Source organism: Castor canadensis, chromosome 16 (assembly GCF_047511655.1).
Source record: "Castor canadensis chromosome 16, mCasCan1.hap1v2, whole genome shotgun sequence".
NCBI lineage: Eukaryota > Metazoa > Chordata > Mammalia > Rodentia > Castoridae > Castor > Castor canadensis.
This window is the reverse complement of record NC_133401.1, coordinates 42,469,738-42,483,381: the sequence shown is the minus strand read 5'-3', so window position 1 is coordinate 42,483,381 and position 13,644 is coordinate 42,469,738. Positions and strand designations below refer to the sequence as shown.

At 36.4% G+C, this 13,644-nt stretch overlaps 1 protein-coding gene across 5 annotated transcripts in view; it reads right to left on the bottom strand.

Annotated features, from left to right (window-relative positions):
- Ddx46 (DEAD-box helicase 46) overlaps positions 1-13,644 on the bottom strand; it is a 53,727-nt gene that overhangs the window by 26,367 nt on the left and 13,716 nt on the right. For 4 of the 5 annotated variants that reach the window (XM_020172903.2, XM_020172904.2, XM_074058783.1 and 1 more), the window contains 7 exons: positions 13,052-13,165; positions 12,279-12,444; positions 11,601-11,721; positions 10,865-11,040; positions 9,827-9,948; positions 6,598-6,676; positions 4,630-4,712 (listed from right to left, as the gene is read on the bottom strand). In XM_020172903.2, coding sequence (XP_020028492.1) covers positions 4,630-4,712; positions 6,598-6,676; positions 9,827-9,948; positions 10,865-11,040; positions 11,601-11,721; positions 12,279-12,444; positions 13,052-13,165 — 861 coding nt within the window. The remainder of the gene's footprint in view (positions 1-4,629; positions 4,713-6,597; positions 6,677-9,826; positions 9,949-10,864; positions 11,041-11,600; positions 11,722-12,278; positions 12,445-13,051; positions 13,166-13,644) is intronic. The other variant, XM_074058781.1, reaches the window with a different exon arrangement.

The following is a 13,644-nucleotide window of genomic DNA, read 5'->3' as shown; positions in this document are numbered from 1 at the left end:
AATAACTTCTAAATGCTGTGTGAATGTAACACACGCAACTGAGAAAAGCAAATCATTATTTTTCTCCTGCCAACCAAATCCTCTTCCATAGTTAAACAATATTTGATAATTATCTTAAATTTAAATATATCTTATTATCCCCTAACTTCCTTAACTTCTTAGCATAAAAAAGAAAAAAGTACACAAATGCCATTTGGAGTCTCTTTACAAATCTTTCTTTTCTCTCCCCTGCACACCATATCTTAAACTCAATGGGTGAGCAGGAACTCTGAAAAACACAGTTCAAGACAATACTTTTCTTTCCCCACGTTTTTACTAAGAGTTACTAAACAGCAACTTAAAAGGACAAACCATTTCCTATAGATGAAGTTCCCATTTCAATTACTTAAAAATCTTTGAATGAGTCAGCTCAGCATCCCAGGCAAACCTCTTCGTTATGCTCATGAATGTGCTATATGACTGGCAGCAGGTATTATCTGTTCATGTCTGTAAATATGCTGTTAAGAGTATATCTCTTTTGCTATGTTAAAACCTTCCCCACTACTTTCTCTCTCCTTTCTCTCATAGCTAAAACTCATCAGTCTCTTATGCTGTCAAGTTAGCATTTATCCTACTTTTCATTGACTCAAACTCTAGATCATTGATATATGCTGATTTAAAAGATGTCCTAAAAGTTTGTTCCCGTCTGATGCTTCTTTAAGCAATATGTGATATCCTTCTTTATTCTCAAGAAAATAATATGCCAGCAGATTATCAACTTACTCATGAATGTAAGTATCACAACCCTAACATTTCAGCTACAAAGATGATCCCTCGCTGGGCGCCGGCGGCTCACACCTATAATCCTAGCTACTCAGGAGGCAGAGATCAGGAAGATCACAATTCGAAGCTAGCCCTGTCAGATATTTCACAAGACCCTATCTCAAAAAGCCCTTCACAAAAACAGGGCTGGTGAAATGGCTCAAGGTGGAGGCCCTGAGTTCAAGCCCCAGTACCACCAAAAAAATAAATAAATAAATAAAATGATCCCTGCGATGTAATATATATGTTGGTAAAAACACCGAATTAGAACACACTTTGAGACAGGAATAAAACATGGGGAGAGAAAAACAAAAACAAAAAACACCTGGGGACAGAGGCTAGGAATATAGCTCAGGGGTAAACCATTTGTCTAGCATGAATGAGGCCCTGGTTTCAATGCTTGATACCACTCACACATAAAAGAAACCTCGTGGGCTGGGAGCATGTAGTTCAGTAACAGAGAATGGCTTGGCAAGAGTAGAGCACTGGGTTCTAGACCCAGAACTACAAGAAAACATTAACAAAAACTTGGGAAGAAAAGTCTTTTCTGTCATCACTTGAGACACTGATTCTCCTTCCTCTGAGGTAAAGAATTACATGACTAAAAGATAAGTTCTTTAATATCTCTCTTCTTTCAATACCTAACCATACTATTTAATATTTAATTATAGCAATATTTAATATTTATTTAATAGCAACCATGCTATTAAACAGTAACTGCTTATGCATCTAACCTTTCACAGGAGGCCTGAAAAGAGATGACAGAGATGCTGAGATGTCTAATGATCTATCTTGTTACCTACTTTTGATGCCAAATTGAGAGGGCATTCGAAGTTATTTAAATATCCCATAAGACAGTGAGATACTGCCAGGCGCCAATAGCTTACACCTGTGATCCCAGCTACTTGGGAAGCTGAGATCAGGAAGACCAAGGTTCAAGACCAGCCTGGGCAAATGATTCAAGAGACTCCATCCCCAAAATAACCAGAGCAAAATGGACTGGTGGTGTGGTTCAAATGGTAGAGCATCTGCTTTGCAAGCACAAAGCCCTAAGTTCAAATCTCAGTCCCACCAAAAAAAAAAAAAAAAACCCAAAAAAGCAAAAACGACAGTAAGATCCTTAAAATGACTCAGGAAAGTATCATGCTTTGCAGTGTATAATTGATAAGTATACATGGTTTCATTCATGTAACAGGAGTATTATTTGCATATTTTGACAAAATATGGTAACTACCTCCACAATGATTAACTTGAGCTAAAGATCAATTTCCATTTCCAGCCAATTTCTTTTCATCTGTTTTCTTGTTCTTTTTTTTCCTGGGTGGTACTGGTGTTTAACTCAGGGTCTTGTGCTTGTTAACACAGAGGCCCTACCACTTGAGCCACACCTCCAGTCCTTTTCTTCTTTTTTTTTTTTTAAATGGGACTAGAGTTTGAATTCAGAACTTCATGCTTACAAAGCTGACACTCTACTGCTTGAGCTCAATCTCTGGACCAAGCAAATTTCTTTTTCTTTTTTTTTTTGGGGGGGGGGGTTGGGGTGGGACTGGGGTTTGCTCCTGCAAAGCAGGTGCTCTACAGCTTGAGCCACACCTCCCTTTTCTTGTTCTTTAAGAAAAAGGCCAGGCACAGTGGCACTGTACAGTCCCAGCTACTTGGGAGGCTGAGGCAGAATAAGCACTTGAGTCCAGGAATTTGAAACCAACCTTGAAAACATAGCAAGATTCTGTCTCCAAAAACCACAAAAATAATAAAAAGGAAAAACAAACCAAGGAAAAATGGAGCAATTTCTCATGGAAAGCCACTCTTGCAGTGCTAATTTTAAAATGATTTCCATTTCAAATGGGGCAAATGGAAGCCTAATACCACCCTTCAGATGTATTTAGCTCTAAAAATATTTCTTCTACTCTCTTGTAGCACTTAGAAATATAACCATTACAAGTCTGTAATTTTTCTTAAGTCCAAAAAAAAGTAAGTTTTAAGAAAGGCAAACTAAACAATCACTTATACAGATTTATTCTTTTTTTTTTAAATCCTATTATCTTACCCTCTAGAATATAGCTCAAACTTTTTGCAGTGCTAAGTTTAAGGCAATTTATAAAAATCTGCATAAGTATTGGGCCACCTAGCAGAGTCCTATACTACTGCCCATGTCATTATATGTGATTTGAGTTAATTCTCAATGTCCATTCTTTTCTTCATGTAGAACCTTGCCTGGAAGTATTCGAATGCCTGCCTACTCTTCTCTCAGTATATGTCAGATGTAGATTCACACTCAGCAACACCAGCTTTGATTTACATAGTACCCCATTACACTGAAGCCCTAAGCTGTGTTTTTTAATCTAGTAAGTTCACAAAAATAACCATTAATTAACTATAAATGTTCCTCTCTCTAGATGGGTTTTTTGGAATTAAAAAATATATTCAGGATTTTCCCAATTACATAGATGTTAGTACACACATACACAAGGGAGAAATGCCGAATAATTGGTTATTTTGCTGAAACCTGGTTACACGTGGGCTCACATACACATGTCCTTATATACATGTAGGTGCTTATGACAAGGAATGACTCACATTTTGTATATCAATGGAAAGCATTGTTTTGAACTCATTCAGGAAAAAGTTCTATCACTTTACTTTAGGCATGGTCACAAAATCTAAGACCTCACATGACTGACAAAGGCAGTAAGGGGCATGTAGTTCCATCTTCATTTGATGCTTCAATTCACTCTAGTAGCTCCACAAATGGACCCAGTGCCTCTGCTTGAACCCCTGAATGAGAAGGCTACTCAGTATCCACCACCTCTCACAAAGCAACCAGTTTCATCTTGAAATAACTCTTACTCAGACCTTTTCACACTAAGCTCAGATCAAGTTCCCTATGGTTTCTCCACTGGGTTCCAGTTCTATTCCTCTAGACTAAATGAACAAATTCAGTGCACCTTTCAAGTTTCAGACTTTTGACGAGTTAAAGGATGTTACCAAGCTCTCTACTCCAAGCCAACAGGCCTCCTTTCCCTGTTTCTCACATGGTTCAAATATTATCATAATCCTGTTTACTTGTTTTCTGGGGGATACACTGGAGTTTAAACTCAGGGCTTTGTGCCAGGCTCTACCACTTATCCATCACTGAACTTTTGTGCTTGAGGAAATTACATACACAAGAAATATAAAAACCTAAGCTAGACAAAATACTTTGAGCCTAATTTTCACATTTGTCAAATACATATAACACATGCTAGCCAGATCACATAGTTAGTTAAAAGCATGAATTAAAATGTTTGGAAAGATAATGAAAACTAGAAGATATGAAAGTTTAAGGCCCTCTTATTAGTTCTGTAATTCTAGATTGACCAACAATGCCTTTAGATGAATTTTATGAGGAATCTAAAACATAACTATTTTAATTCCATGCAACCCAAACCCAGCTGCATTACCAGGCACCAGAAGTATGTGTAAGTTTGAGACCACACAAATATTTCATTCTCACGGCAGTTGAGGTTATAGGTTTACATTTCCAACATTTAAGAAGTGCAGTATGGTAGCACATACACTTGGGAGGCTGAGGCACGAAGATCATGAGTTTAAGGCCAGCTGGGGTTACACACCAAGTTTAAGGACAGCCTGGGCTACATAGTGAGACCCTGTCTCAAAAAGTTAAAAAAAATTAAAACTACTTAAAAAATTTAATTTAGGGGGGAGAGAGGATAAAGAAGAATGATGGAGGAAGTGAATTCAACTATGATATATTTGATATACCGTTAGAACTTCTGTAAATGCCACAATGTACACCCAGCACAATTAAAAAAAAAGGAATTTATTTACCTGTGGTTCAAAACCCATGTCAAACATTCTATCTGCTTCATCTAAAACAACATATGTCACTCTTCGAAGATTTGTCACCCGACCTAAGATGGGAAGAAAAAAAAAGACAAAAAGAAAACTAAAAATCAGCCCCATTCATTTTATGACTACCAAGAACTTTAAAAAACTGTAAAGGGAACTAAAATGCCTGACTTAACCAGAGGGGTAGGTTAGGTGTCTTTAAACAGTGAAAAGAAATTTTGATATACAATGTCTTAATCTAGAGGCAAATACTTTCTGACAATGGGTATATGAGGCCCTTTATTTTGTCAAACTCGTCTCTTGCATACCATCATAGGGCCTGAAGAACCTGTAAAATTCAGAAAACAGCCCTCTCCAAAACACATCATAAAACTAAGACTGAGATGAAGCATCGAGCCACATCAGCCATTATCTGACAGCATCACCTAGGAAAAAACATATTAGAGATTACAGCGTATGTGTGGAAAGCAAGTCCAGTGCTAACTACTTGACACGCAGAAAACTTCTCTACTACTTCTAGTCTATTTCCACATAGTTAGACACTCCGTAAGTGGGCATGTGGAACCATCACGAGAAGCTATTCAACATGATTAGGTAACTAACACATTTCACAAAAACTTGGAATACCAAATACAATACACATAAATACACTTGCCTATGTACATATACAAATCCAATTTTATTAAGTGTTCCCACCGGTTTAAATAAATGTTCCTGGCTTCTTAACCGGTGAAAACCAAATACAAACGAAGCTCTTTCTAAGGGATTAATACAAGCATTGCTATCAACTGTTGAATCAATCACCTGGCAAAAACATGTATAAAATAGTTATTAAAGATAAATCAAAAGGACAGATAAAGGAAAAAGGTAAAATTAATCAAGATGAATTTCAGAAGATTTAATCAATGCAGCATTGAGAAAAAAACCAAGGGATTATTTAATCAGCGTTCATCCCAAAACCTTTCATATGCTACACAAGCACAATGACTTATCAAACAACTTTGATGTCACTTTTTCAACTTCATGTAGAATTAGAATTGATAAGGAAATTCAAGCAGAATGCTATTAGAAACATGCATACTCAGTTTTTAACACTCTATTATGTATATTTGAATACTGCAATGAAAACCTTTGAAAGCGTTTCCTTCAAAAAAAAAAAAAAAATGAGCCAAAATAGTGCTTCCTAATACTTAAGTACTTCACACTAGCACGTGCAGCCCCAATTAGTTTTGCAAGGTTGGGAACAGCATTAAATTGACCTACCTTTGATGGTTTAAGTCTCGGAAGCCCAGTTCTATAAATCTTGAAGGGCCTTTCTCCACAGAAGTTAAATAATGTCAACAGTTTAGTAACAGTTTTGATAGGGAATAATTTAACAAAGCAAAACATTTGAGCTAAAAACATGCAATATTTACAAAAGATAAAATTTCTTGAAGCTGCAATATCTTAATTTACCTAGTATTGTAAAATACTAGCTCATGTGGTGAAAAAGTCTAAATTTTATAATAAAGACAAGATGGGGGTGGGTGATGTAGCTCAGTGGTAGAATGCTTTTACCTAGCATGCACAGGGCCCTGGGTTCAATCCCCAGCTGGGGGCGTGGGGAGGGGAAAAAAAAAAAAAGACCAGCACCCAACCCTTTGTAAAGCAAAGCTAGGCAAAAGAATGGATTAAGAATCCAACTTAAATGCTAAAAAGATTGTACAGAGTTAACTCTACAAAGAAATGTTAAATTGAATCTCAAAACAATTATTAATGCTTTTGACAATAAACTTGTCAAAGTACAAATTTTACGATATTACAGCTTTAAGAAGAAATGTAGAAACCCTCTGTTGGTTTCTTATGTCTGCTTTAACAACAACAACAACAACAAAAACCATAAAAAATGTGTAAAGTTAAAAAAAAAAAAAAAAAAAAGAACAAAAAAAAAAAAAATCCCTGACTTACCACTGTTTGCTGCTAACATGTCAATCATTCGACCAGGTGTGCAAACAATAATTTCAGCACCTCTTTTCAACTCAGCAATCTAATAAAAAAAAGATGAAATTGTATAATCCATTCATTACTAATGCTTAATCAAATTTAAAAACAGTCCATCTGGCCCATGCATGGCTCCATGCGGCAAGATAAAGTCTGACTAGAAGACTCCAAAGTCTCCTGCTTAATTCTTTGGAATGCTGGAGCCCCACTAAGGGAGCAAGTCACAGCAGTATGGCCACCTGGTACCATAAATTTGAAACCAATGAAAACAAAGAACTTTACCAATTTTAATTTGCCACTGCCCCCCAAACCAAGAAAGCAAAGTGACAGAGTAGTAAAATATGTACTTATATATAGAGATCAATGTTTTCAAATTTAGGGTCGCCACCATTAGTAAATCATGAAATCAATATTGCTAAGTCACAACCTGCATTTTCAGAATGAAACAGAGGACTGGTGGAATGGCTCAAGTGGTACAGTGCCTGCCTAGCAAGGATGAGGCCACAGTACCACCAAAAAAAAACCCAAAACACCAAATTAAGTGCCCTAGGCATGATCAACTTGTTTGACCTCTATATAAATAATATACACTTATGTATGAGGTTATTCTATAAATACATTTGTTGATGGTTACTTTGTTTAATTTTAAGAACTGATTACTTATATTGCAGTTTCTTGTTTGTCATCTGTTAATACTCATATTTAAATTTCTTCTGGAATTCCATTTTTTTGTTTGCTTTTTTCTTGTGGCATTGTGATTTGAACTCAGGGCCTCACACTTGCTAGGCAGGCGCTATATAACTTGAGCCACTCCGCCAGCCGAGGAACTCCAGGTGATCCTCTATGGCTGTCGCTCCTAATCACAGTGAATTCATCCATAACAGTGAACAGGACATATTCCAGATAGTTTCAGTCATGTATTTTGAGTCTTTTGAAAGTCTTTCAAAAATAATTCCATCATATAAAAGCAAGAGCACACAAGGGAGGGGTGAGGATAGGTAAGACACCTAAAAAACTAGCCAGCATTTGTTGCCCTTAACGCAGAGAAACTAAAGCAGATACCTTAAAGCAACTGAGGCCAATAGGAAAAGGGGAACAGGTACTAGAGAAAAGGTTAGATCAAAAAGAATTAACCTAGAAGGTAACACCCACGCACAGGAAATCAATGTGAGTCAATGCCCTGTACAGCTATCCTTATCTCAACCAGCAAAAACCCTTGTTCCTTCCTATTATTGCTTATACTCTCTCTACAACAAAATTAGAAATAAGGGCAAAATAGTTTCTGCTGGGTATTGGGGGGGGGAGAGGGAGGGAGAGGAGTGGGTGGTAAGGGAGGGGGTGGGGGCAGGGGGGAGAAATGAACCAAGCCTTGTATGCACATATGAATAAAAGAAAAATGAAAAAAAAAAAATCCATCATCACACCCTTGTCAAAAGAGCTGAAGTTGTCCTGACTCAGTTCGGACAATTACAGACATTCTTTTTCTGTCACTTTTTATCTAACTCTCTTCCCTTCTCCTCCTTGTCTGAAAGAGGTCAGGGATGCTCCTCTCACTACAAAGCCAAGGTGGGCTGATGAGGTGAGCCAGGCAACATTGCTCCCACCCAGTCCTGATGGTGGAACTTCAAGCCCCAGAGGTTCCAAAGCACAGTCAAAAGGAGTGGATCACCATGCAAAAGCACACCTCACTGCCTGCTCTCTGTGTGTACTCTGAGCACTTATCTTTTGTTTTTTTAAAATTGTTATATAACTGTATTGCTTACTATGAACAAATTGGCAAAGATAAACTTGGAAAATCACCTAAGTTCAAGTATCTAAAATAGCATTTGGGTAACAAAAACAAATATTCCCAAGGTGTGTTCTTGTAACACTCATCCTAAGAAAGGGTTTTGTGTTTAAATTCAGAAAATGCCACTTACTTTATCCCATTTTTCTGGTATCACAACATACATTAGTTTGTTAAAGATTAAGAACCCTTGAAGAAAAGAAACTCACTTTTGGGGTGGGGAGAGAGGGAGAATGATGGAGGGGGTAAATCCAACTACAATATATTCTAAGTATATATGTAAACAACACAGTGTATCCATCTGTACAACTATTATATGAGAATAAGATCATAAAAAAGAAACTTACTTTAACCTTGCATAATCCAACATTTCCAGAACTTATGTGATCCTAAAAGCTATTTTTTTTTCTTTCTAGGTAAAATATCTGATTACTATCATTCTTTAGAAGACATCTGTAGAAATGCCAACTTAAAAGAGCCAAGGTTGGTTTAAATAATTCTTAAATGATTTCATTTAAGAATGCAGATGAAAACCTGATATTAATGCCTACCATTAACCACTATCCTTTAAAGATGTCAGCATGCATGAGAGACAATAAATGTTGGTCTGGGAATCAGAAGACCTAGGTCTTGGGGCAAACTCCAGCTCTTATTAACCCAACTGATCAACTGTATTCATCTTTCTGAATATTTTCCCATCTATAAAATAAAAAAGTATCTACCTTCATGGAGCAAAAGGATATGCTATGCAAAAGTGAGTCCAAAATTCTAAAATAAATGTAAAATAATACAAGTTCTCTCTCTCCCCAGGTTTAGTAAGGTATAATTTAACAAAATATAAATGCATTAGGAGGTAGGGATGTAGCTCATTCACAGAGCACTTGCCTAGCATGTACAAGGTCCTGGGTACAATCCTCAGCACCACAAAAAAAAAAAATCAGTATGTATTTAAGGTATACATACTTTAAATACAAACTGAAATAGTTACCATAATCCAGTTAATTAATATATCATCACTATACATAATTACCAATTTTTTCTTTTGTGGTAAAGACATTTAAGATCTACTCTTACCAGATTTTTAAGTATATGAGTATTATCAACCATGCTGTGCATAGATCTCAGAACATATTCGTCCTACTTAACATTTTTTTGAGACAGGGTGTCACTATGTAGCTCGTGGTGGCCTTGAGCTTGTGACCTTTCTGCCTCAGCCACCCAAGTGCTAGAGTTTACAGGCATAAGCTACAATGCCAGCACATAATTCATTCTTGTGATTATTTTCACATTTAATATACTTTAAGATATGTGAAACATTCACTATTCAAAACATTAAAATGGAAAAAATTAGTTCTTTATTGAATCAATTTCAGAAAAGACAGAAAAAAGGAATGTTTCTTTTGTAACTACCTGTTCACTGATTCCTGTTCCTCCATAAACACAGACCACTCTAAGTCCCAAGGTCTTTGAAAACTTCTTACACTCTTTAGTAATTTGTAAAGCCAGTTCTCGAGTTGGAGTCATGATGACAGCTGAAAAGATAAATATGTCAAAAGCCTAACCACCAAGATTCTTGAGAGGCCATGCTTTAAAATGCTAAATTTAACCTCTGCAATAAAGTTCAGGTCTCAGTGAAATTTTTGTTTTTTTATGTAACTCTGAAAATTCTATTTCAAAAGCTTTGTAATGGCAGAGATTGTGATGAAAGGAACGTACATTTTTAAAAACATGCTACAAGAAAATAAATGAGAATTAAATGCCACACTCAGTCCTCAGGAAAATACTTGGTTAAGCAGAATGCAAATAGTTCTCAACAGCAAATCACAGAACAAAGAAAATCAAATGACTCACTGTGTTGCAGAAGCCATACCGCTGCTTCCGGAAACAACCCTGGTCTGAGGGCACAGAGGAGACATACACTGTGCCCTGTGTTTCCAAGAAAAGAGCTGAACAATTTTCCAAGCCCTACTCAAATTCGCAGAAGATATCTCTGCCAAAATGAATCAAGATGTGTGATTCTGAAGACCTAATCCTGAATGAAATGCTGGCACAATAGCCTTGTAAAGCCAAAACAAGCCTGGGAAAACACATTTCCCTACTAGCTTCTATATTGAGCTTGTGTATCCATTGATGCTGGGCCAAGAACAAAACCTCAACATAAATAAACAGATAGGTGCATGAGGGGTCTACCTGCCAGGTCAGAGTTTAAAAACTGAGTTGTGCCAGGAGAGGCTGTTTTTATACTTCTGAGATGTCATTCCAGAGCTCTGAAGATTCTCACTCCACCTGCTGGTAAGGGGAAATCAGCCCCAAACTGCCAAATTGATAGAGGAAATGTACATAAAGACATCTTTATAGTCATAGTAACTTTTATATAGACTATCAGGTCTTTCTGACTAACTGACAACAAAGATACCTTCAAGAATAATTTAATGAGAAGAATGGTACCTATTGGCCCCTCTCCTTCTTCTAATGACCTCTGATCCATGATGTGCCTAAACATGGGCAATAGAAAAGCAATGGTCTTTCCACTTCCTGTCTTGGCAATGCCAATTAAATCACGTCCAGACATTATGGCAGGAATCGCTTGGGTTTGGATTGGCGTAGGCTTCTCATAGCCATGCCTTAAAAAGAGAACAAAAGGAAGAAGACAAATAAGAATCACAATATATGGACTCCTCAGAGTCCCATAAAAATAAGCTTTTCTAAAATGTGTATAGCCACACAATAAAATATCATTTGACAATAAAAAGGAATGAAGTACCAAGAGATGAACCTTGAAAACACTGTCATTATCACAAGTGAAAATAAAGAAAAAATTACATATTAACTAATCCCACTTATATGAAATGTCAGTATGTCCAAACCTACAGACACAGAAGGTACATTAATGGCTGCCCACAGTATAGGAGATGGAAGAAGACTAACTACTAATGGACACAAGTTTCTTTTTGGGACTATGAAAATGTTCTAAAATTAGATGGCTGCACAAGGCCATACACGTACCATTGAATTATATACCCTAAGTAGTAAACATTATGCAAGGCCTTGGGTTGGATCCCCACCACCACAGGAAAAAAGGAGTAAGTTTTTCTGCTAGAGTAAAAATGTAGCCAAGAAAGATACTTGTATGAAAAGGCTATTTTGAGTAGGAAAGCACTGAAAAATGTGGATAATCACTTACTTTTTGAGGGAATTTAAGATCTTCATGGAAATTCCACACTGGACCCAAGATTTAATTGGTTTGGGGCAACCTTTTCCTTTAACTGTAATGCCTTCCATTTCCAATCGAAATACATTCACCTCTACAAAGCAAAACCCAAATTAAAATTCTTAAAATGTTGTTCTGCTGGTGCTTTATACCTTTCTCTTAAGCATGGTTCAGACTAAGAATCTTTAGCTTTTTTTTTTATGCTATCAAAGATAATTTCGTAGAAGAGGAAGCACCGAATATCTCAGAGAGACAGTTAAAAGCAATTACTGCTGCAATCAACTAAGGACAAAGAAACACCCCACTTTCCACACTTGATTTTCTTTTCTTAAATTGCAGTAACATAGCCAACAACTGACTGACAAGTAACACAACCACTTGTTCTCCTAGCAAGAGTTGCACAGATACCCAGGTTCCCAAATTTCAAACACCAGAAAGGGTAATATACATATCTCATGCACAACTTCATATGAAGAGTATTTTTACCCCTAAAAATATCAAGTCCATGAACTAAATTAAAATTTTTGCTCTTTTTTTAATACTTCCAAAAACATCCTCCAACTCATAGGCCCTCCACATTTCCTCCCAGGCAATGTGAAGTGTATCTTCCACTGATTCCACTATAACCCAAAATGAATAAAAGAATTTTACCCTCTTGAGACATCTTTGCTAGCTCTGGAACTTCAACATAAAAGTTTTTTCTGAATGGTTCATATTCAATTTTTCCATGATCAACTGGTTCAAGAAGTTTTCTCTGTTTTGTCTGATAGCCTGTAAGGGCCGTTTGAAGATCAACTTCTTCCTCTTCTGAAGAATACTTGAGTTTACAAAAAAAAAAAAAAAAAATTCATTATTATTTTCCCCTTAGTGGAAGCAATAGTCCTATTAGACAATCTGACACTCAACGTTTCTGTGCTATTCCAGGAAACTAAAAACCTCCTAATGTCAAAATCTCCTGAAATGATGTCCGTGGCTCTTAATAGAAATACATCAGCTCCTAAAATTGTTAAACTTAATTTCTTTCTTCTTTGTCTTAAGATATAGAAACTTTAAAGACAGTTATGTCAACACAAAAACTAAAATACTTGAGATGCCATTAGTGAAATTTAGCCATAGTTCTCACTAGATGAACCTTTACAACATAAGTTAATGGGAAGAAGTTTAATTCATTGTCACATTTCTGTATCATCTCGAGCTGAGCTGATGGAGAGGGGAATGAAAAAATGGCATACCGCAAGGGATAAAAAAATGCCAGAACGCCCCACCAACCAGATATATAGCTACAAAACTACACTACCACTAAGAGAAGCAAGAATTCCTAATAATAGCTCGCATATTTGCAAGGCATATCTCCATCAATGCTTTGCAGTAAATACTTCCCCAGGAAAGTATTGTGAACAAAGTCAAAGTTAGTGAAGAATCACCTCCATGGCATCCTGGTCATTCTCCATCAGCTCACCCTTCTTCTTATCAGAATCCGCGACTGCTTTTTTAGTTGTTACAACAGTGACAACTTTTGTGACCGTTGGCCCAGACTTCTGAAATAAAAAAAGGAATATAAAATATTTTGCAAAAGTGAAACAAAAGTTAAATGCCAAATGTGACACGGTGCTAAGTTTACAATTTATATCTCAGACAAACTTAATAATTTAATCAATAAAAACACAACACCAGTCTGCTTTTCTCTTTAATTTGTATACATTTTTAAATACTACTAAATGACACTTTTCACATTAGATAAGCCTGCACTGTTCTGAGAGCTTGGATGAATGAATAAACAAATCAGATAAAGGTCACTGCCTTTGTGGTTTTGGAGCTTATTTTACAGGGAAGAGGGAAAAGCAGTAAACCCAAAAAGTATTATGTAATTTGACAAAAGATAATAAATGATATAGAACTGCCATCTCTGAGCTGAAGGGAAAGAAAAACCATTAACTTCATAAAATGCAAATAAGTAGGACAATGCAATGATAAATCCAGCAGCAATATAAATATAAGTATTAATATTATTTAATAT